At 47.8% G+C, this 24,489-nt stretch overlaps 1 protein-coding gene across 5 annotated transcripts in view; it reads left to right on the forward strand.

The window, feature by feature from the left end:
- The first annotated feature begins 13,927 nt into the window (after nt 1-13,927).
- The window catches only part of LOC144727439 (DNA helicase MCM8-like), a 28,017-nt gene continuing 17,455 nt past the window's right edge, over nt 13,928-24,489 (forward strand). The window contains exons 1-9 of one of the 5 annotated variants that reach the window (XM_078606267.1): nt 13,928-14,301; nt 15,573-15,732; nt 17,274-17,390; nt 17,676-17,758; nt 18,687-18,836; nt 19,631-19,734; nt 20,607-20,805; nt 21,482-21,567; nt 23,740-23,891. In XM_078606267.1, coding sequence (XP_078462393.1) covers nt 15,585-15,732; nt 17,274-17,390; nt 17,676-17,758; nt 18,687-18,836; nt 19,631-19,734; nt 20,607-20,805; nt 21,482-21,567; nt 23,740-23,891 — 1,039 coding nt within the window. In that variant the 5' untranslated portion in view covers nt 13,928-14,301; nt 15,573-15,584. The remainder of the gene's footprint in view (nt 14,302-15,572; nt 15,733-17,273; nt 17,391-17,675; nt 17,759-18,686; nt 18,837-19,630; nt 19,735-20,606; nt 20,806-21,481; nt 21,568-23,739; nt 23,892-24,489) is intronic. The other 4 variants (XM_078606269.1, XM_078606266.1, XM_078606265.1 and 1 more) reach the window with 4 other exon arrangements.

Consider the following 24,489-nt stretch of genomic DNA (forward strand, 5'->3'; position numbering starts at 1 on the left):
TGGCGAACAGTCGCATAGGAGGTGTAGGAATGGAAAAATAGAAAGAGGTTTTACCCTCTCTGGCAATAAAACAGGAGGTGTTACGATGTTCAATCACCAAATAGAAACCTTTTGCAAGGAATCGTGTCTGCATTAACCGGACATGATTCCTTGCAAAATGTTTCTGTTTGGTGTTTGAACATCGTAACAACTATTTTATTGCCAAAAAGGGTAAAACCTATTCTTATTTTTTCATTCTTGGATACTGGCAAAAAAAGGCCCCATTTTGAGGTGGATGAATATTTTTGACTGCTATGCCATTTCTTTTTAAAAGTAAACTTTTTTTTTTACACTATAACTCACAAAAGCACACGCATCGTGTGCACACGCGTCTCTACGCGTACGCACACGACGCATATGCGTGTGCATAAGTAAGTAGTCGTGTATGCCGTTCTCTCGGGGTGTAACGATGCATTTTAATCGATTCCCTATTGATGATTTTAGGTCGCGGTGCGTGCATCGAATCGCGCGTTCGTTTTTTACTTTTTTTTTATCCATTTTGTCATTTCCCGGGTATACTGTAATGGGTTCACGTGACCCACGTGGCCGCTAGAGGCCACTATATTCAACCACATCGTTCAAAAAAATGGATTTTTTTTCTTATCGAGTCAATTAATTCAAACGTCGGAAAGAGTTGGGGTGGTTGGGTGGGCGGGCAAAATAATCGGAACACCCTTCCTATTCTCTATCCACTGCTGGAGGTTGCAGTCTTCATCCTTGATGTATGTCCCTCGTGTGCGTCCGTGTGTTGCAGCTCTGTGCCGATCCCATGCGCGTAAATCGTTCCGTCTCCCGCTGGCCCCGTCCCGTGCATTGCCTAATGTCGTCACGATCACACGCAGGCACACGATGTGTGTCGGCCAACATCGTTTTTAAATTCTTTATATTAAGTTCGCTTGCTTGCTTAGGACCGTGCAAATCTTTCGGTCGTTTTTTAACCAACTTCCCGTGATCCAATCGAGCTGACATTTTTCACACAGACTCGTCGTGCGTGACAATTAATGTTAGTGAATTTTTTTCCCTAAATTTTACACTTTTTAGGATAAAAATATTATATTTAATTACCAATTGCTTAATGGTGCAATGCAATCATCTGACCCATAGGTGGCAGCCATCTCAAGCCAGATAACGAGAGGACTCTAGCCACCACGCATATAAAGGATTTATAGTGAAAAACTTTGTTTTTACGGGTTATACTTATTTTTATTTGGAACGGTCGATAACAGGGGGGCGGGTAGGGAACCAATTCTTTCCTGAGAACCGAATTGGACTTTCTAAGACACATTTTCCTCGCTCTGCGCAGGTTCGGTTTGTGCGATTTCGCGCATAAGCAGCGAACCTATTTCTACTGAAAATTCGCTTCAAGCGGTTGAGGTCGGACGTGAGACAACGGTGTGTGTACTGTGTGTACTGTGTGTGCTGTCCGTGTGTACTGCGTGTACGTTGTGTGTACTGTGTGTGTACTGTGTGCGTACTGTGTGTGTACTGTGCGTACTGTGCGTGCTGTCCGTGTGTACTGCGTGTACGTTGTGTGCGTACTGTGTGTGTACTGTGTGTGTACTGTGTATGTGTACTGTGTGTGTACTGTGTGTACTGTGTGTTTACTGTGTGTATACTGTGTGCGTACTGTGTATGTGTACTGTGTGTGTATTGTGTGTGTGTACTGTGTGTGTACTGTGTGCGTACTGTGTGTGTACTGTGCGTACTGTGCGTGCTGTCCGTGTGTACTGCGTGTACGTTGTGTGTACTGTGTGTGTACTGTATGTGTACTGTGTGTGTACTGTGTGTACTGTGTATGTGTACTGTGTGTGTACTGTGTGTACTGTGTGTGTACTGTGTGCGTACTGTGTGTGTACTGTGTGTGTATTGTGTGTGTGTACTGTGTGTGTACTGTGTGTGTGTACTGTGTGTGTACTGTGTGTGTATTGTGTGTGTGTACTGTGTGTGTGTACTGTGTGTACTGTGTGTGTACTGTGTGCGTACTGTGTGCGTACTGTGTGTGTATTGTGTGTGTGTACTGTGTGTGTACTGTGTGTGTGTACTGTGTGTGTACTGTGTGTGTATTGTGTGTGTGTACTGTGTGTGTACTGTGTGTGTGTACTGTGTGTGTACTGTGTGTATACTGTGTGTATACTGTGTGTGTATACTGTGTGTGTACTGTGTGTGCTGTGTGTGTACTGTGTGTGTACTGTGTGCGTACTGTGAGTTTACTATGTGCGTAACTCGGCAGGCAGCTGTCTCCTCGTGCGGTTTCGCTTTGTGCGCCATTTTTTTGGAACGCATCTACTACTACTACATCTACTACTACTACATCTACTACAACATCTACTACTACATCTACTACTACATCTACTACTACTACTACCGCGCAGAGCGAGGGAAACCTGTCAATGACTTTCAAATTTATTTTGCTTAACCAGGTGAGACCTTAAGGGGCCAGGATTCGAGTGCCCTGGATCTCAAAAAATGGCAAGAGCTAAATAAATAAACAACGAAACACGGCGCATAAAGCCAACAGCGATCAGAGCAAAACACAACTGTCACGTGGAGAAATCAAAAATGTTACACGACCACCAATCAATGTTAAAGGCCACACTTTGGCACGCAAACCTCAATCACTTTATATCACTCGCCAGGGGCATCCTGCATTGGCACAAGTTAATGAGCGCACTAAGATTGGAAACATCATGTTTGCCAGTTCTAGCATTATCCCCCCTTTCCCCCCCTTTTCAAACATTCAGGATTTTTTTGTTTTGCAGCCAATAGCTTTGCCATCTCAAAAATACCCACACCCACCCACCCACCTCGAGTACGCGATTAGTGCAGTGACTGGGATGCTTTCAGCGCCGGCCAAAAATCGTTGACGGGCCGTGTCAAAGCGGCCGGTCTCCTGTGAGCGAGCGAGCCTTCGACACTTCACGTGGCCTCAACGTGCACCTGGCCTGGCACGGGCGTCGTGGCGACGCCACCGTCATCGAGTGGCGAATGTCGGGCGCATTGCCATTGGTCTCGCGAGGCCAAGGGCAGCCTGAAATTGAGGCGCTTTGCCCTGCCCCCACTGAGGTCTCCCCACCCACCTTTGGCCCATAAAAATCTTGCGGCGTTTTTCAGGCCTCGTTTTCAGCACGCAATCACACCGGTGATGGGTGCATTTGGAGGATTGCAGGTGAGGGCGCCACGGGTGGATGGATGTGTGTAAATGAATATTGTTTCATATATCGTGTTTAAAATAAAGTATGTTCACGGTATTACAGTCAATGATGATAAGAATAATTAACGGCCCTTTGTCATTGCACTAATTGATGAGGACCCCTCCCCCCGAACCCCCCCCCCTCTCCACCCCCCACGTACGGCGAGTCGATCATAGGGGTTTGTTTGACCATACTTCACCACGCTGGTTAGTGCGGGTTAACGAAGAGGCCTGGAGTGCACGTGACCGTTTTGGATAACACGCGTTTGCTGATGTTGGTCGTGACCGAGAATCGAACTCGGGTGGCCGGGTTCACAGTTCAATGCGCTAATCGTTGCGCCACCGCTCCTCCGTTAACTACAGTGTCATAACATAATGCGTTGATATGCCTGGCCGCACTTGATAGCGACGACGATAGGAAAGTAGCAGCGATGATTGTGTAGGTGGCGAGTGAATGTTGGGGGAGCGGTGGCGGTTCGGTTAGCACACTGCGATTTGAGTTCTATTCCCGCACACGGCTAATATCAGTGGCGAGTGATAGCTGAACTGGTCCTGGCGCCCCCTTCTCGCCACACCCATCCCGCACTGACCAGCGTGGTGAAGTATGGTCAAGCAACTCCCGTGATGGCCACGGCGTGGAAGACTGTCATCCAACGGTGAATTGAGAAAGGCCTGTATAATCACAGGGTGCTTCAACAAAATATGAACATGATAATTGTTTTTTTACCCTTTAATCTGGCAACAAAACTGACACCTTTTTTTACGAGGAGTCATGTTTGCATAGACCACAATACCTGCAGTCATAATGCAAACAAAAAACACAACTCTGATAATGTATGCACTGTGCATTATCAGAGTGCGGGAACAAAGACTCCTCTCTTCGTTACGTTGCATGCAACAAAAAAATCCCCATCCAGTCACGAGTGACCGCTACACTCACGGCAATGATACTAAACAAATATATAAGAATCAATTTAAAAAAAAAATACATGATCGCGACATGGCACGTACTCGCAAGGGGTTCGGGTGAGGATCGTTACACTCCGTGCAAAACAATGATTTACAAGTGTGTTAATTAATAAGGTTATTCGTGTGAACGGGGATGGAGTGGTGGCGCAGTGGTTAGGGCACTGCACTATGACCCCAGGCACCCCGGTCCGATTCCAGGCCATGAACAACATCAATGGGCGGTGATATCAAAACCGATTAAACCTCCCTCCCGCCCCGTCAACCAACCTGCCATAGCCACCGCGATGAAGTAAGGAGAGAAAAAAAACCCTTCAAACCCCCCGCGTGACCTACATAGCGTGGGAAGCCTTCGTCCATCGGTGGATTGACGCAGCGTTACATTTCATTTCACGATTATGCAATCCGGAAGAAGAGTAGGCCAAATACCGTCTAGAGGGGCTCTCTCAAGAGGTCGCCATAGCAGTGGCTGTGAGCAAGCAACTGCAGGGCTGCGCCTTTGACATTCTGTTTGGAGAGGGAGAGAGAGAAAAAAACATCCAATACAGAATTATGCACGGTTGGCTTTTATTGAGCCGAGGCTGAGGGCTGATTAAGGCCAGGATAAAGTTAATCCCGATTCATGCACTGGGATTGTGTGGAGTCGTCGCTCTGCTGTGGCTCGAGGGTTGCCATTGCACTGGACGTAAATTGCGCGTCTGGCAGGATGAAGGGTTGTTTTTTAGGTGTAGTATGTATCTTGAACTTTGTGCGCCGTGCTGATTGGAGGTGCGGGGGAATGACAACAAACTAAACACAAAAAGCAGTTCTAAAGAAACGAGTCTTCAATCGAGATGATTTAAAAGTGAAATAGCTACCAGTGGATTCCTAATATGGGACGGAAGAGCGTTCCAGACGGCCGCAGAAGCGCGTCTGAAAGCGTCGCGCGACGCGGTGACCGCTAGCTACGACGATGACGGGAGACTCTACGTGTCAATCAACTGTTCGATTAGATCGTAAAAATGCGGACCACCGTAAGGGATTTTTTAAAATAAAAAAACAGTAACTAATATCAATTTATTTGTGCGCCTAATAAGAGTGAAACGTTTGATAAGCCCACTCATTGCACATGCATAGGCATCACGTAATCATCACTGTTATGGCCACAACTAGGAATTGGAACCGATACATCTGTGCCACGTTACGTGGCACCGAGCCAGTGAGTTGTCTGGCCAGGGACTGCGACGCCACTCACGGTCGAGACACATTTGCGTGTTCGTATAAATATACGTGTAAACATGGATAAATTAGGGCTAATGCTAAAACTTGGATCCTATACACATCGGGGTATATTAATTACGCTTTATATAAAATCTTGTATATCTTATATTTTTGACAGTGTCTTCTTTGTGTTCGTCGGTTCATTTAATGTTTGTATTGATTATGAATAATGTTTGTATGTTTGTTTGTTTATATAATTATCCATGCTTCTTGATTCTGCATGCAAGGGGTGATGTTTTTAATAATATATATATAAAACAGCCGAACAGGCGTGTGTGCATATATTTTGTGTTAAGCATGAATACATTATGAATGAGAGTGACTGCTGTGGTCTACGGTTTGTGAAATGTGTGTTCTGAAGTGCGCGTCTCTGTGTGTGTGTGTCATTGTACGTGTGGTCGTGTGTCTGTGTGTGTGTCATTGTATGTCTGGTCGTGTGTCTGTGTGTGTGTCTGTGTGTGTGTCTGTGTGTGTGTCTGTGTGTGTGTCTGTGTGTGTGTCTGTGTGTGTGTCTGTGTGTGCAGCGGTTAGCGCGCTGCGCCATGAACCCGGCGACACGAGTTCGATTCCCGCTCACGGCCAACACCAGTGACGATTATCTGAACCGGTCCCGGGCCTCCCCTAGGTCGACTCAACCTCATATGAGTACCTGGTGCGGTGTGTAAACATTGCCACTAGGGAGACAAAGGCGGTCGGGCGTGGTGATGGCCACCCACCCCCTCATGTACCGTTCCGGCCTTCATAGGTGCTCGCTAACAGCACTTGCCCCTACAGTCTGTTAAGGCTATACGGGGGATCTTTGTCTCTGTGTGTGGCGAGCGGTGGCGCAATGGTTAGCGTGCTGCGCTACGATCCCGGCTACCCGAGTTCGATTCCCGCTCAGGAACAACACCGGTGACAATGATCTGAACCGGTCCTGGGCCTCCCCTACGTCGACTCAGCCTCTAATGAGAACCTGGTGTGGTGTTTAAACATCGTCATTTGTTAGACAAAGGCGGTCTGGCGCGGTGCTGGTCACCCACCCCCTTGTGTGCCGTGCCGGCCTTCATAGGTGCTCGCTGACAGCACTTGCCCCGACAGTCTGTTAAGGCTATACGGGGGATCTTTATCTTTGCGTGCACTGTGAGCATGCATATTTGCTTGTCTCCCTCTAACACTCATTTGTGCCCTTGATAATCACTCATCACATTGTAAATAAGCATCTTAAACACATTACATACAGTATATATAAATCACTATAACTCTCACGTGGTCAGGACTGTATCAGTATATATCTGTACAATAGTCCAATATATATATGCTGTAGATAAAGCCTCTGTCTCTATATTCATAATTTCATAACTATTATAATGTTTATTTGGCCAATTCACTCCAGCCGTATCGATGTTGGAAGTTGTTTCAACCATACTTCACCACGCTGGTCAGTGCGGGTTGGTGATGTGCTGGGGGAGGTTGTTCTAAGACCGGCTCAGGCATCAATCACCACTCATCGCCGCGATCAGGAATCAGACTCCGATGGCTCGGGTTTTTGTGCACTGCGCTAACCATCGCGCCACCGCTCCACTCCCGATGTCCTCAGCCATATTGAAATTATGTTGCATTCGTTGTATTTTACATTGTTGTTGATGTAACCCATGTCGCCCTTGCAAGAGCAGCAATGCATCGTGTGTCTCAAAGGGGCTATATTTTATTTGCCGGTTAAATAAAGGATATGACGACTTATATTCTACTAAAGTAGACTTTTTTTTCAAAGTAAGGCCCAATGGACCTATAATCTCTCTGTTTCAGAAGCGACCTGGCTATCATAGATGATAGCTCAACGAAGTGGCTTTATCACGTGGACATCTATAGCAGCCAATACTCTAAACGCGCGGTGTTGATTCTATATGCGGAAGGAAATACCGGAGGACCCGGAGAAAAATCCACGCGACCACGGGTGTCAGAGTCGGGATCAAACCCAGGACTTCCTGCACACCAGGCGAGGTAGTTAACACCTCGCCACCGCGGCGCCCACGAAACGGGGACTCTGCGGTTTTCTAAGGGTCAGCAAACTGGACTTGCAACCCAGAGGTCGCCGTTTCGATTCCATCTCTTCTCCAAAAACTACGGGCACGGTTCTTAAATCGTGGGACGAGTTGGCCGAAGCAATGAGCTCTGCAGAGCTCCAATTAGCCAGAAGTGGCGCGAGTAAGAAATTGCAGGGCCGCGCCTCTGCCTTCATCATTACGGCGTGCGCTCGGAGCTCCAATCCTCAGCGCTTAACGCCGCCGCATTACCACTCGCAAATGAGCCCCCCGTGGACCGATCTCGGCCATTATGAAGTGCCCTCGATTAGGCGCAGATTGCCATCTGTGGAATGCGAGATGGACTTGGGGAGGGGGCAGAGAGCCGGGGACGCTAAGAGAAAGTCACCTCCACCCCCCCCATTCCCCTGCCCCACACTCTCCCGTCGTACACTCACCACACCCTCCATACCTTCTCCACCCCCCGTACAACCATCATCGTCATCACATCGACCCCGCAATACACAAAAAAAAGCACAGATAAATATCCCCGTATAGCCTGATGCAACTGTTGGGGCAAGTGCCGTTAGCGAGCACCTTTGAAGGCCGGCACGGTACACGAGGGGGGGGGGGGCAACACCACGCCCGGCCGCCTTTGTCTCCCGGGTGGCGATGTTTTACACACCGCACCAGGTACTCATTTGAGGCTGAGTCGACCAACCATACAGCCCCCTCCCCACCCACATCCACCACATCCATCAAACACCACCACCACCAGACCCACGACTGCACGAGGGTCTAAGGGCCGGGGGGGGGGACATTGAGGAAGTTCCATTTCATCCCTTGCACCAGGGCCCTATGCCAACCACGTGGCGCCGCTGGGAATAGCATCAGAACCCGACTATGTCATCGACACCGGAGGAATCCGATAAGCTATAAAGCACTTCTTCACAGGCGTCGAGTAGGTGGGCGGGTCATAACGTCACAACGGAGCGATGAGAGATGGGGAAGAGGCAGTCGCATTAGCTGCGCAGGCGATGCAACTGCACGGGGTCCCATGCAAATCGTGCAACACGCTACGGTTTAATCTCCCCCGCATCACACACACAGCTCCCCCACAGTATGCCGAGCCCCCTCACGCCCCCAGCACTAAACACCACCAATAACCCACGCGCACTGTCCCAACGCGCTTAGACACCACGCACGCTCGCCCCTTCATTTACCTCCTCTGACGCCCCACCCCACCACCCCCACCGCGATCCTTGCCTTCACCCCCCACCCCCTCTCTTCGCCCCCCTCCTCCTCCACCCCCCCCATACCCGACATGCACGAGCGAGGGTCTGACACGAGGCACAATGGGCGGCTATATAGGGCGGGCCTAATAGGAGCGAGCCATTAGCGCTAACGCTGTGTTCCGCTTTTGTGTCGCATTGTCACGCGCATGAATGCGCGCTTTGTGTGGCTGCGTGCGGTGCAGCTGGTAGCTACTGCTGCTGCTGCTGATGCTGCTCGTGATGCATGGGTGTGGGGAAACTCATGCTGATGATGATGATGCTGCATGGGTGTGTAGAAGCTGATGATGATGATGCATGGGTGTGGGGAAACTCATGCTGATGATGATGCATGGGTGTGGGGAAACTCATGCTGATGATGATGATGCTGCATGGGTGTGTAGAAGCTGATGATGATGATGCATGGGTGTGGGGAAACTCATGCTGATGATGATGCATGGGTGTGGGGAAACTCATGCTGATGATGATGATGCATGGGTGTGGGGAAACTCATGCTGATGATGATGATGCATGGGTGTGGAGAAGCTGATGATGATGATGATGCATGAGTGTGGGGAAACTCATGCTGATGATGATGCATGGGTGTGGGGAAGCTGATGATGATGATGGTGCATGGGTGTGGGGAAGCTGATGATGATGATGATGATACATGGGTGTGAGGAAACGCATGCTGATGATGATGATTGGGTGTGTGGAAACTCATGCTGATGATGATGATGCATGGGTGTGGGGAAGCTCATGCTGATGATTATGATGCATGGGTGTGGAGAAGCTGATGATGATGATGATTGGGTGTGAGGAAACTCATGCTGATGATGATGATTGGGTGTGGTGAAGCTGATGATGATTGGGTGTGGGGAAACTCATGCTGATGATGATTGGGTGTGGTGACGCTGATGATGATGATGATGATTGGGTGTGGGGAAGCTCATGCTGATGATGATGATGCATGGGTGTGGGGAAACTCATGCTGATGATGATGCATGGGTGTGGGCAAGCTGATGATGATGATGATTATTGGGTGTGGGGAAACTCATGCTGATGATGATGCATGGGTTTGGAGAAGCTGATGATGATGATGATTGGGTGTGAGGAAACTCATGCTGATGATTGGGTGTGGGGAAGCTCATGCTGATGATGATGCATGGGTGAGGAAACTGCTGATGATGATGATGCATGGGTGTGAGGAAACTGGTGATGATGTATGTACAGTATGTTGAATTTCTTTCGGACCGTACGTAGCCAACCGTGCTAATCGGAGATGCAGAGGATGAGCAACCCATGCACTGACGATGCATGGGTTTGAAGAAGCTGTTGCTGATAATAATGAGTGTGGGAAGGAGATGCAGTGGTGGTCCCGTGGATACAAAGCCGAGGGTTTCTAGTTGTGAGTGTAAAGGTACGGGGATATAAACGCGGTCTGAAAAGGCCATACTCTGATGGGCTAAAACACATTTTATTTCTTACATGAAACTTTTCACGGAGGACAGGTTATATATTTTATTTGACAAGCACACAGTTGGTGTCGACACACGGAATTGCACGTGTGTCTTGTTTTGATGAATATCAGCATTAGCATTCAGACCAAACAATGCGTTAGCTACGTCCGGCCCTTTGAAAAAATCCTTGTAGAATACATGACACTCACGATCGGATTCATGTAATAATTACATATAAACACACACAAATGCGTTCGGCAGGGATATTTACAGGTCGCTCTTGTCAATCCACTGCTGGATGAGGGCCTATCCACGCTGTGTGGGTCATGGGGGAGGGGGGGGTTATACGACCGTCATCTTCACCAGTGCTGCTCAGTGCGTGTTGGTGAACATAGGGGGCAAAGCCTCGACCGGGGAATTGAAAAAAAGGGGGGGGGTCATAGAAAGTATAGTACAATACAACAATACATGTCACTGCCGGCCACGTAGGCATGTCGTCTCTAACAAAAACAACAACAAACAAACAAGAAGAAGCAAACTGCGATCACCCAATCCAAACACGCGCATCCCAAATCCAGACTCTATCCCTGGGCGGATTCAGGGCGTTTTGGCGAGTGAAGAAGAGGCTTTCGTGTAATAATGCACGCGTCGGGCGATGCAGCTGTCACAATGCTCCACGATATCATAGTCTCCCCCCCCCCCCCACTGTAATGCGCTATTAGGATGCATTACTTATGCGAGTGCCTCGTATCTATCTGATGGTTGCAGCAGCCGCAGAGGCGTTCGTCGGACGCGCGCGCACTTTACAAACGCGGCAATTCCACGCACATAATAGCCCCACGTGCGCGCGTGTGGTGTATGGTGGGTGCGTTGTGGGGTGGGGGATGGGGAGGGGGTGGGCACCATGTATTTTTGTACGCATTGTCAAATGCCTTATCTGCGCCACTGCGTAATAATTGCTCTGGGTTCACGGTGGGCTGCAGCCAAGACGTGGCTCGCTCGCTCGCTCAAGCCGGCTAGCTGGCTGACGCCTCAACGTTAACGGGGTTTTTGTTGTTGTTGTTGTCCCTGGCAGTATTTGAACTCGCAGCGATGAACAATTGCGAGCCGTTGCGAGTGTCACAGCCCGAATTAGCCGGATCAAATCAACGTGCCCGCTTACGTCGCCAAAAGGATGACCTTCCACACGTAGGCGCAGTGCGCTAACCACTGCGCCACCTGCCCCCGAACGCATATAGTATAAGCCTTAAAGAAACCAAAAAATGTGCTAAGTTGCTACGAATCCCATTATGTCAAAGCAAAAGTAAATGCAGATGGTTAATACATAAGCTAACGAATATAAATATAAGCCTCGTGAAGTTATATGAATAATAACATCATGAAAAAAAATGTACAGCTTTAACGAATCCACTGCTGTTTCCGTCATGGGGGGAGGGGAGTTTGTTTGATCATAATTCACCACGCCGATCAGGAAGGGAAGCTAGTTCATATGTAACTCGTCACTGATGTTAGCCGTGGTCGGTAATTCAAAGCGTAATGCTCAAATCAATGAGCCACCGCTCCACCCGATATCACTGATGCAGAATGATAATATCGATCATCTGGTAAGACCTCGCTGAGTCGCAATGATCTTTGTCAAGAGGGCCCTGCATTGGCATGTTTGTTCATTTACATTCATGCGAGTTTGGGCTTCATTTGGGATGACACCCAAGAAACCTGGAGATAACCCAGCACCGCGCCGCTGCATACCAGGGGGAGACACTCAGTGCTAACACCTGGCAAGCCCTGGTGGTCACCCGTCCTAACCAGTCCTCACAAGGCACACCCTCTGTTGGTGAAGGTGGTGGCGAAGATGGGCCCAGCCATCACTCGTCAATCATGTCAGCCGTGGCCAGGAATTGAACTCAGGCGACCGGGTTTGTAGTGCAGTGCGCTATCCACTGCTCTAACATCTTACGAATGCTATATCATGGGCTAAAATATCAACCCGTTATAACTAAATCGCGTCATCCATCAGCGTAGCTCAAGCATCCCAATAGAGGGCCTAATTAAAGAGGTTGTTCATATTTTTCTTCTTGGTTCTTTCGGCAAAGTCACTTTACCGAAAGAACCAAGAAGATGAATCCCTGCAGTCACGAAAGCTTTAAATCAAAAGGTGTTCATATTGTTCTGGGTAAAGGAAGGGTATCATTATTGTAGTCATTATAATCTGCAGGACGACCACCACAACCGCCATCGTCAAAACGGCACTGCCGTAGTGTGGCTACAACATTAGGTGGGAAGTTAAAACCGCATGCTGTGTTGAATCACATTTTATGAAAGCTCGTCAAAGGAACGTGGAATTTCCACTGCTGGCTCACGACAGCCAAATGAGATGAGCATTTCAAGTTTAAGGCCCAGCCTCGAGCACTTACGGAATCACGCATTGACAAGAATGACACGTGCTCACAGCGCCACCACGTGGTCAATTGCTGCCACGACTGATCCCCCTTCTGTCACCATTCCTCAAGGGTGTCCCAGATGCCTTGTGACCCCCCACCCATGAATTGACCCCTAACATTGTTTCCCCTTGCACATTCATTTCTGTTATAAATGAATATTACTTTAAAAAAAAATATATTAAGTTTTAGGGTTGGGGGTCACAAGACATCTGGACCACCCTGTAGGATTTCACCTGGATCACAAACAACGCTGGCGAACAGAATGTAACGCCTCATTCGAGACCCAAACATGAACAACATCAGCATCGCACCACCTGGCTTTGACATTCCTCGCCGACGGTGCGCCGGTTTTAAACAATTCAGGCTTGGCATGCCTAACATCCTGGGTTTAACCAGGTTGGATCGTGTGAGGAGCTCACAGATCCTTGAAAGACACCGTCCCATCGGTGAGCTTCCTCCTGCAAGGCGAGACTGCACTGGCTGGGTCATTTAACCCACCCCGCATGCCCAGCCACCGCATGCCCAAGCAGCTTGTTTGGCCGGACAGAGGAGGCAGAACTTGCGCACAGACTAGAGAAGAGATGGACTGATGGGTGAGTGAGTGGGTCACACGGGCTAGAGAAGAGATGGACTGATGGGTGAGTGAGTGGGTGACACGGGCTAGAGAAGAGATGGACTGATGGGTGAGTGGGTGACACGGGCTAGAGAAGAGATGGACTGATGGGTGAGTGAGTGGGTGACACGGGCTAGAGAAGAGATGGAGTGATGGGTGAGTGGGTGGGTGACACGGGCCAGAGAAGAGATGGACTGATGGGTGAGTGAGTTGGTGACACGGGCTAGAGAAGAGATGGACTGATGGGTGAGTGAGTGGGTGACACGGGCTAGAGAAGAGATGGACTGATGGGTGAGTGTGTGACACGGGCTAGAGAAGAGATGGATTGATGGGTGAGTGAGTGGGTGACACGGGCTAGAGAAGAGATGGACTGATGGGTGAGTGAGTGGGTGACACGGGCCAGAGAAGAAATGGACAGATGGGTGAGTGGGTGACACGAGCTAGAGAAGAGATGGCCGGTTTGTGCCCGCCCTCACAGTCGGGCATATTTGCGGAATACACCACGCCGCCGTTGACCCTGGCCATTGACCGAGCAACCCAACGTTCCTACCAGCTCCCTCCGCAGGAGGAATGTGTTTTGGGACAGAGGGAAACCCCCTCGGGTTTGGCATGCCGCCCCGCCGCTGATTCGCTTCAACCAATGAGCGATCGCCTTGCTTGGAGGGGCGGTACCGTGAGCTCTGCGCGTCGTCGTCCAATCAGCGGCGGCGACGTTGCCGCGCGCGGGAGATAACAAACACAGTTTCTGCGTGAGGCGGCGGAGATTTTAATTCGTTTAGTTTTTTAAATAAGCAACTGCGGACGCGTTTAATGGCGAAGTCGCTTACACTCTGTAACGAGTAAAAAAAAACATCGCGTGAATAACGTGTACGTTAAAAAAATTATAATCAAATCTTACTTTGTATGCGTCGTGTACGTTGATACGTGAATGCAGTTTGCGTGGTCTAAAGGCGCAGCACTGCAATTGTTCGGTGAGGCCACACTGCTGGTGGAAGGGCCTCTAGTCTTAAGGGTATTTTGGCCTACTCTTCCACGCTGACCAGCCGCGTTTGTAAGAGGTGTGGGAGTTCCCCCCCCCCCGCCCCACACGGACCTGAGCAATGAGCTTGCTTGGTGGCAAGATCTGTCGAGGATTTACAAAATCTTCTTTGCATCGTTTTTTATCGCAAGCCAGAGATAATCTGGGTTGCAATCCCATTGCGAAACCCATTAGACCAAGACGGCATCGCTTATGGGGCAGTTTTCTTCACTGATTTTCAGAGAGGGGGGGCTGGGGTATAGCACTTTGGGCGTACAGACAGCATATGTGTGAGGGTCGCCACACGTTTAGCACCATGGGTTTAACAGCAGCAACACGATGTTGTCACTCCATTGGAACCTCCTTTTCCAGTAGCAAAATATGATAATTGTTTTTTTACCCTTTTATCTGGCAACAAAACTGCGCCTTTTGGCGTCATCTGGTCCAACACCAGGGTGAGACTAGGCTCTAAGAAAAGCTGTCTCGGGTGTGGACCAATCAACTTCAAGGACAGTGCAGACATTATCATTATCAGAGTTGTTTTTGTTTGCATTTTGACTGCTTGTGTTGTGGTTATTGCAAACATGATCCCTTGTATAAAGGTGTCAGTTTTTGTACCAGTTGAAAGGGTAAAAACCTATTACTATATTTTGCCACTGGTAAAGGAGGTCTCATAGTGTTGTCTGTTGTACTTGCATCGATTTGCAGATGGTAGTCGAGTAACAATCGACTTAATGTATTCTTATTCTTGTGTTTTTTGTTTGCATTCCGATCGCATGTATTGTGGTCAATGCAAACGTGACTCCTTGTAAAAAAGGTGTCAGTTTTGTTGCCAGATGTTGTCACTGTTTGTGTATTGTCGGGGACCGCACTAAGAACACTCACCTAGAGCCTTATGGTGCAGCATCCCTAGACATATACTGCACTGCAAGGTACAACATGCAGATGTCTAATAGAGCAGCCGCTCATTCCCCTTCACGTTAAAGTTGCCGTCTATTAGCTGCTGAGTGATGTGTGCCCTCTTCCCTAGAGATGCGACCACGTCCAGCCACTTATAAGTTAATTGATGATAATAAGGACAGTTTCGTTGAGGGTCGACGGCTATGTGGCAACATCCTTTGCTTTCCTGCCCTCAGGCTGGCTTCACAGCCTCACTGACAGCAATCACAAGAGGTTACGTTTACGTATCCCCAACAACTTCACAGCGTGGGGAGACCTTCATCTGACGGTGCATTGACGAAAAAGGGCAGCAATTGTACATGCGCATGAAATGTCTTAAATTGCGTTGTATTTTTTGTTTGTTTGCTTGAGGACACACAGGGCATGAGTGAGACGGAGGGTCGGGGGAGAGGAGGTGGAGGCTGGCTGCGAGGTGGCCACAGAAGCTGGCGCGGTGCTTCAAGAGGGTCAGGAGGTAGCTGGCGTGGCCGCTACAACGGCCGGGGAGGCGGTGGTGGCAGCTGCTTCCGTGGTAATAATAAACATTCACTTATAAGGGAGCTGGTAGGAACGTTGGGTTGCTCGGTCAATGGCCAGGGTCAACGGCGGCGTGGTGTATTCCGCAAATATGCCCGACTGTGAGGGCGCGCACAAGCCCGCGTGAGTAGGTTAAACGTTGAGTTTTATAAGGGCATCACGGGGTGACCAGCCCCTCCCCACCCAGCCCCACCCCTCCCACCCCCCCACCCAGCCCCACCCTCCCCACCCAGCCCCTCCCCACCCAGCCCCTCCCCACCCTCCCCACCCAGTCCCTCCCCACCCTCCCCACCCAGCCTCACCCTCCCCACCCAGCCCCACCCTCCCTACCCAGCCCCTCCCCACCCTCCCCTCCCCACCCAGCCCCTCCCTGCACGACGGACGGACGGACACAATAACCCCCTGTGGGCTGGTGTAACCAGGAGGTTCCTACCAGTATAACACATTCACTTGTAAGATCTTGTACCTTCATTTCGCCTTTCGATTCCCATCCCGACATGATAAGGATAAGAGTTTGGTTTTGCGGGTACATTTGATAGGCAGCTTTATAATGGACATAAAGAGCTTTATAGCTCATCATATTCCGCCAGTATACATACAGATTATGATTATTATGCGATATAATCTCAAAGCACCTTACAGCATATCTCATTTGAACCATTGCACTTCCCTGTCGTAGTCTAGCATAAGGGGACTCCAGTGGCAACTTTCAGTGCAAGGTCTAATGCAGCACTGATGTTTGTGGTGATTTCCCGTTTAAGTAATTTGGCAATTGTATTTAAAAAGTTGGCAAATTTGGACCATCCCAACATGGCCTGCACTTTTAAAAATAATAATAATCAGACGTTTGTTAATACATCATCTATTTGTTTGTTAATATATCATCACATACACGCACACCTATCCATCATGCTGTGCAGACCATTTGGGTTATTTGAGAAATCTTCACGCTTTGTCAGTTGGTGAAGGCGGAGCGCATAGATGTGGGGGCATAGAAGCTCACTCCAACAATGTATTTGTTTAACACATAGGCTTTCGCGACCAATATTATCCATAATTCAGGTTTTTTGGGTTAGATCGTGTCAATGTATTTGTTGAGAATAGGTTTTCCCATTTTTTCTGGCAACAAAACAGATGTTAAGATGTTAATACATCAAACTGAAACCTTTTACAAGGAATCATGTCTGCATTAACCACAATACTTGTGGTCAGAATGCAAACCAAAAACATACTCTGATAATATATGCATTGTCTTTGAAACTGATTGGATCAATCATCTCAACACCTGTTTTGTTGCCAGAAAAAGGGGGAAAACCGATTCTCATATTTTCGTACTGGCAAAGGAGATCCCATAATGTATTTGTTGCGCTGCCTTCAGCTGCCCACCACGTAACCTCGCAAGCGTTATGACAACCCAGCATGCATGGCGGTCGCCAATCAAAACACTGTGCCCGGCTCGATCCTGCTTGCTGATGGTGAAATTCTTGGTTATTTGATCGTAGGTTCATCATGATCAATACCTACAAAATGTTTCAGGTGGATCCAATGTGTCATCTCCAAAGATTCCCTCTTCGTGCCAAGCCAGGGTCCTTCAAACCACCCTGGATGATTTCTGCCCATACGCAGGATGGAAGCTCTACTTTCCTTGCGAAGGTGGTTGATGTATTTTTATTGCCTCCGTGAGTTTGGCATCTTGTGGTGGTTTCATTGTAACAGTGACATCGTACTGCTATTTTGAATGAGGACTGTCATTGTCTATAAATGTTTAATTTATTGTCCATTCCAAATGCACTTTTCTTTTGTCACTTGATGAACACTTTCCAGTGCTACATTTTGCTGGAATTTTATTGGACCAGACACAGTATTTACATGACGACTGTTTGCTATGTCATGTTTCACTTGTATTATTGACTTTGTGTGTTTTTTTGTGTTTTGCAGTTTATTGCAATTCCGGAGGAATTGTCACCAAAGTGGAGGCCTTTGAGAAGTTTTTCATTGCAAGACTTGAACTGTATAATAAGGTACTGTGGATTTACGTTCTAATTCCTCGTTAGTATTTTTGTTTAGCTTACAATAAACTTGGGTATTTGTTTGTCAATGAGACACTGTTTATTTAAAGGCCTCCTGTTAAACCACCAAGATTCGACATTTTTGGTTTTTCCAAGAATGCCTCAAGTTTCTAATGACGTATTGTATGCATGTTAAACTATACTTCAATAATATACAGCCCTTTCGCTAATCGACTGCTGGATGAAGATCTTTCCATACCATTTCGTGTTTTTGACGATACTGCACCAGTGCAGGTTGGCGAAGAGGGAGGTGGAGATGGGACTGGTTCAGATATCACTCACCACTGATTGTTTGCTATGACTGAATTTAACTCAACTTTTCGGGTCATAGTGCCGTGCTTGAACCACTTCACAACCATCGCTCCACCTCACTTGAATATCAATATAATTGTGCCATAGATTTTCAGCGAAGGGCATTTATTGATCTTGTTTGGTGTCTTAGATATCAACTTAGTCTTATGGGGCAGAAAGCTGAGGCTCTTGTGTAACACATTCCTGCGGAGGGAGCTGGTAGGAACGTTGGGTTGCTCGGTCAATGGCCAGGGTCAACGGCAGCGTGGTGTATTCCGCAAATATGGCCGACTGAGAGCGGGCACAAGCCGGCGTGAGTAGGTTAAACGTTGAGTTTTATAAGGGCACCACGGGGTGACCAGCCGCTCCCCACCCAGCCCCACCCCTCCCACCCCCCATCCAGTCCCACCCTCCCCACCCAGCCCCTCCCCACCCAGCCCCTCCTCACCCTCCTCTCTCCACCCAGCCCGACCCCTCCCATTTTTGGATGGACGACGGACGGACACAATAATCCCCTGTGGGCTGGTGGAACCAGGCGGTTCCTACCAGTAAAAAAGTTAATGTGCTCTGCTGTGCTTGTTTGGTTCAGGATGAAATTGAAGAGAAAGGTAGCATCCTGGTGGACTTCAAAGAACTGGTGGAGGACCACTCTCTGACTGTCGCTATGCCTACGCTGGCAGATGACCTTGCTGAGACTCCTGACCGTGCGCTGCAGTACATGGGGTTGGCCGTTCATCAGGTCTACTTACACTGCACCCCATGTCTAGACATCCCAACTCAAATTTCACCCGAGTTCTCATCACACTGATATTTTGACCATAATCCATCAACAGTGATAATCCTTGTTCTCGTACAGCCCTTTTGTTACTCCACTGCAGGATCAGAGTCTTCCCACACCGTGCGGGTGGTGGGAGTTATTTGAGCATACTTCACCATGCTGGTCAGTGCATGGTGGTGAAGGTGGGGAGCACAGACTAAGAAGCATTAACGAACGTCACAGCGATGGATGTTGCTGCACTGCTCTCTGCTGACAACTTAGTTCCACAGCAGCCTACAACACTGGTCGCCGATCCAAGCACTAGCCAGTCCCAATACCTACTTGGATTGCTAAAAGATAGGGCTCATTCCGATTGCTTTGGTTTTAGGCTGCTAATTCTTGTATGTATTTTGAACTTCTTACGCACCATACTTAGTCAACTGTAACATAAGTTTTGTCCAGAGTATCACCAATTCTAAACCTTACCCAAATGCTATGTTTAGACCTGATCTATTACAATTTAATATAATATCAGTCTCTGATTTGGAGTAACAAAAAAATTACATCTCATGGGGCAGTTTTAAAAAAAAAACCTTACAACACTTCCATACAGACAAATGAATGAACATCGACCCCCGTCGTGTATAAAATTCACGCATGAACAAAAGTAGTTTCGGTTTATTCTCTTTTTGGAGTGAATATGACTCGGGGTCTTTGTCGGCAGCTGTGCCGATGATGTTGTAGCCACTCTCACTGCTCGTGTCTGTCATTGCCAGACCCTTACGAAGGACTTGGAAAGTCAGGTGGTGCAGCTGCAGAAACAAGCCGCCATCCAGCAAGAAGAGGCGCCCACCGTGAACGTGCCTCTTATAAACGTTCGGTAAAAATAATAATAATAATAATACATCGTGTTCTCCTATAATGCTGTGGTTGCATTCCTAAAGAACATTGTGTTATGGAAAAATCGCGTTATAATGAATAATCTATATTTTAGGTTAAAGCACAGTCCGCGATAACATGTGAGATGCGTACGCAGGCTGAAGAAAGTCTGAGGTGCGTGGGTAGTGTCTAGAAGCATCCAGCAGCATCCCAATGCCTTGTGTGATGCTACGCCGAGGCAGCTGTACAACCGCTTACTCCGACTCGTGCAATGTAGTTCTGCTAACTCGATCGCGTTATATCCAATTCGCATCCGTGTTGTAAAAAGTATGTTCCCCAATACATTTATCTCGTTATTTCTAATTCGCGTTATGAAAACACGCGTTATAGGAGAGGAGACTGTATAAGTACATCTACAGGCCATTTTGTAAATCCACTTTGAGTGAATGGAAAATGTCCCCCCTAACACTGAGTTCTGCTTTCTATTTAACGTAAAAAATAAAAGAATGACCCCTTATATGCACATAGGAAGTTGGCTGTCGACTGTGCTACAGTTGCGGAGGCTGGTGTGGTGGCATCGATCGCATTAGGCTGTGATGACGTCTTGATGTTCATGTTCACATTTACTGTGTACTCTGAACTTAATCCACTGTTAAATGAGTGCCTCACCATGAAGGATGTGGTGAATAATGTTTGCCGTATTGCATTACACTGGACCGTGCGAGTTGACTAAGCTTGCATTTTACCCTGACCTGAATGATTACGTAAGGTCAAACAACCCCCACGATCGGCACGGCATAGGGAGGCCTTCGTTCAGCAGTGGGATCGACGGTGGGTTGTAAATGATTGGTTTTATTTCGTTTTTGTGACCAGAATTTACAACTACGAGCCGCTGACCCAGTTGAAGAACTTGCGTGCCAACTGCTACGGGAGGCTGGTGGCGATCCGCGGCACGGTGGTGCGTGTCGGCAACATCAAACCGCTGTGCACTCGTCTCGCCTTCTCCTGCAATGTGTGCGGAACCGAGCAAGCGCTGCCGCTCCCGTACGGGAAATTCACGCTCCCGACCAAGGCAGGTATCCCGCTCTCAAGTCATTCGTTCGTGCATTCATTCACTAATTAATTTGTTCTCAAAAGCACAAATAAATCGGCCCGAGTGAGCCTGATCTGGTCAGATTACGAAAACCAAACGGGATTGAGCTGCCTCAATGAGGGCCTCCTACACTGCCTTTTGTGTTTAGTTTGTTGTCCTTACCCCCGCACTTCGAATTAGCACGGTTGGCTACGTACTGTGCTAAAGAAGTTCAACATACATTCATTCGCCATGCGGGTCGTTGGGGTTATTGGGCTATATTTCACCATTATGGTTAGCGTGGGTTGGTGAAGGCGCTGACAGCGTAGTTCTGCAGGGGAACACAGCACCTGTTTTATGGTTGTCACCCATCCAAAAATGATCCAGGGTCAACGCAAGCTGGGTTGAACAGGTGACCACACCAGGTGTTTGGGCATGGGACTGCAAGTGGGAGCCGGGAGATGTCAGTCTTGGGTATCGCCTCCTCATATAGCGTGGGTTTCCTCTGGGTACTCCAGTTTCGTCCTGGCACAATTACAATGTTCCCTGGTAATCATGTGTTCCCACGTTGAAGATTTTATATGACTGAAAAATGTTACGTTGTCGTTTCACTGTCGCGGGTAATTAATTTGGTCATGTTCGTCTGTTCGTGGCGTGTGTTTTTAAACGTGTAAAGTGCGCCAATGAAGATTGCCGCTCGAGAACTTTCATGCCGAACAGACGCTCTCAGCTCACCGAGACTGTTGACTGGCAAAATATCAAGTGAGAAAAACGCAGGGCTCTCTTCTGTTGAGTTATACGTTCAACAAAACAAGTTAAAAACAATTGCGAGTCAGGCATTGCACTGTCTCACAAGAAACATAATTAATCACAATGTACTCATGCCTGTCTTTAAGCGCATTAAAGTGTTTGAATAGTATTTGTATCTCAAAGTCCTGTACTCGTACAAATGCAATTGGAAATCGGGATAAAGGTAAAACGATTATAAGAAATTAGTTAATACAACAGTGTTAATATGGTGATGTAAAAGTAGAAGGAATTTTACACTGGCCGATTTGGTAATAATACAGAACTGTATATTTGTTATCCAGGGAAGACTCTTCAGGAGGGCACCTGCTTTTGCATTTTACCAAACACCAATGTTCTATATAAAAGTCAAAAATTGTGGGTTTGTGGGTTTGTGTGTGGTCGCGCGCTTGGCTCTCCAAGGGTGGGGTTTACATAAAAAAAAATTATCCAGGTACCTCGCCGTAAGCCCCGCGGTCAGCAAGCGCTTTTCCTTTTTTACATCCTTCAACTTAAAATTAGTTTAATTAGCAATTTAGTGACATTTTTGTGCGCTCCACAATTATTTATTTATTTACTCCGCGTGCACAACCATACCAACTTTGGTGGGGGGAACGGCCCATGCCAAGTCGCACGCCTTTGGTGGGAGTGAGGGGGACATTTTCTTTCGCGTTAAAAATGCTATAAAAATACAGCGTTAAAAATGCTAAAAATACACTAAACGCCGACGTAAATTCGTCACTGTGTCATGTCCCCCCCACCCTGATGCGTGCAGTTACTAATTTTTACAGTCGCTAGATGCTGGCACTCTAGGCAGTAGACCTTTTGCGTTAAAAATGCTATAAAAATACACTAAACGCTCAGGTAAATTCTTCACTGTGTGATGTCTCCCCCACCCCGATGCGTGCAGTTATTACTACTATTCAGTCGCTAGATGTAGCAGGTACCACCACAGTCAGTATGCACTGCTGTAATCATAGCAGGTACCACCACAGCAGTATGCACTGCTGTAATCATAGCAGGTACCACCACAGTCAGTATGCACTGCTGTAATCATAGCAGGTCCCACCACAGTCAGTATGCACTGCTGTAATCATAGCAGGTACCACCACAGTCAGTATGCACTGCTGTAATCATAGCAGGTACCACCACAGCAGTATGCACTGCTGTAATCATAGCAGGTACCACCACAGCAGTATGCACTGCTGTAATCATAGCAGGTACCACCACAGCAGTATGCACTGCTGTAATCATAGCAGGTCCCACCACAGTCAGTATGCACTGCTGTAATCATAGCAGGTCCCACTGCACGGGACTAGGCCTCACCATGCCACTCTGTCAGGTGAGTACTTTGTGCTATAGAGTCGATAAATACTGCGAGAGTCAGCATGTACTACTGTAGTGATAGCAGGTACCACCACAGTCGGTATGTTCTGCTGTCATAGCAGCTACCACCACAGTCAGTATGAACTGCTGTAATCATATCAGGTACCACCACAGTCAGTATGCACTGCTGCAGTGAAAGCAGGTACCACCACAGTATGCACTGCTGTAATCATAGCAGGTACCACCACAGTATGCATTGCTGTAATCATAGCAAGTACTACCACAGTATGCACTGCTGCAGTGAAAGCAGGTACCACCGCAGTATGCACTGCTGTCATCATAGCAGGTGCCACCACAGTCAGTACGCACTGCTGTTACATTTTTAAGAGTAGTTTTGAAATATTTTTAAGACCCGGCCGACGCCGAGTACTTCCTGCTAGTACAACAAACATTCTCAAACCATACTTGCATAAAACATTTGTTCAGAAGCTGAAATGTGAACTTATTTTACAGAGGTTGTAGATTTTCATACACAGCACATCCTGCTTTGAGATTTATTTCAGACATAAAATGGGAATTTTTGTGAAATTAAAGTTAAATTGAGGGTGAAGAAGTTGTGCAGTGCTTAGCATCCTGTCTCATGACTGCACTGACCAGCATGATAATGTTAGGCAAAACAACCCTTACGACCGGCATGAGGCAGGCCTTCTTCCAGCAGTGCACTAGGACAGTAATTGCCATACATTCCAAACGTGGGATTTAAACCGTTTCGAAAAGAGAAGAGTCTGTTGCAGGCAGTGAAGGAGTCTCGATGAATTCCAGGGTGCAGGAGCTGATGCACGGGGAGCAGCGCGAGGCCGGCAGGATCCCTCGCACGGTGGAGTGTGAGCTCACGCACGACCTCGTCGACAGCTGCGTCCCCGGGGACGTCATCACCCTCACGGGCATCGTAAAGGTCGCCAGCAGCGACGAAGGCAAGCCCCGAGTTCGTTAACCGTACCTGTCTGTTTTGTAAAGAGAAGCGAACGCTTTAGAGTGGCTGCTCCAGGATGCAAACTCCGATTCGTTGCATGCATGTTGTGGAGAGGCTCTTGCATAAACTGCTGAACATGTGTGCATATGTACATATATACACGATCGAGACTGCCTTTAGAGCCTTCAATCCTTGACTTATGCCCATAGTAGAAATATGCACAGAGATGTGAATACTTCCACCATGGGTATAGATCCACAGAGATCGTCCTTTGGATTTACCGCAACGTAACTCTGCAGCTACCTACATCACTTGTTAATGCATGGTGGTAATCTATATAAGCACTATCCAGGCTCAACCATGTTTATCTTTTAATGTCTGACGAGATCAGGTGCATTGCAGATGATTTGGTCATAGGCTTGTTTCAAATAAAGGGAGATGTTTCGACTATTTATTCAGTGAAAGTCCAGTTAATATATTCTGGCAATGTTTATTGGCCGTTGCGTCGAGATGTGAATCTGAGCTATCATGCTTTACACGTGCATTTTAAGACATGTTTGATCAAGCCACGATTTCTAATCCAATGTAAGATTAACCTT

The sequence above is a fragment of the Lampetra planeri genome, chromosome 25 (assembly GCF_965212315.1).
Source record: "Lampetra planeri chromosome 25, kcLamPlan1.2.h2, whole genome shotgun sequence".
In the NCBI taxonomy this organism is placed as follows: Eukaryota; Metazoa; Chordata; class Hyperoartia; order Petromyzontiformes; family Petromyzontidae; genus Lampetra; species Lampetra planeri.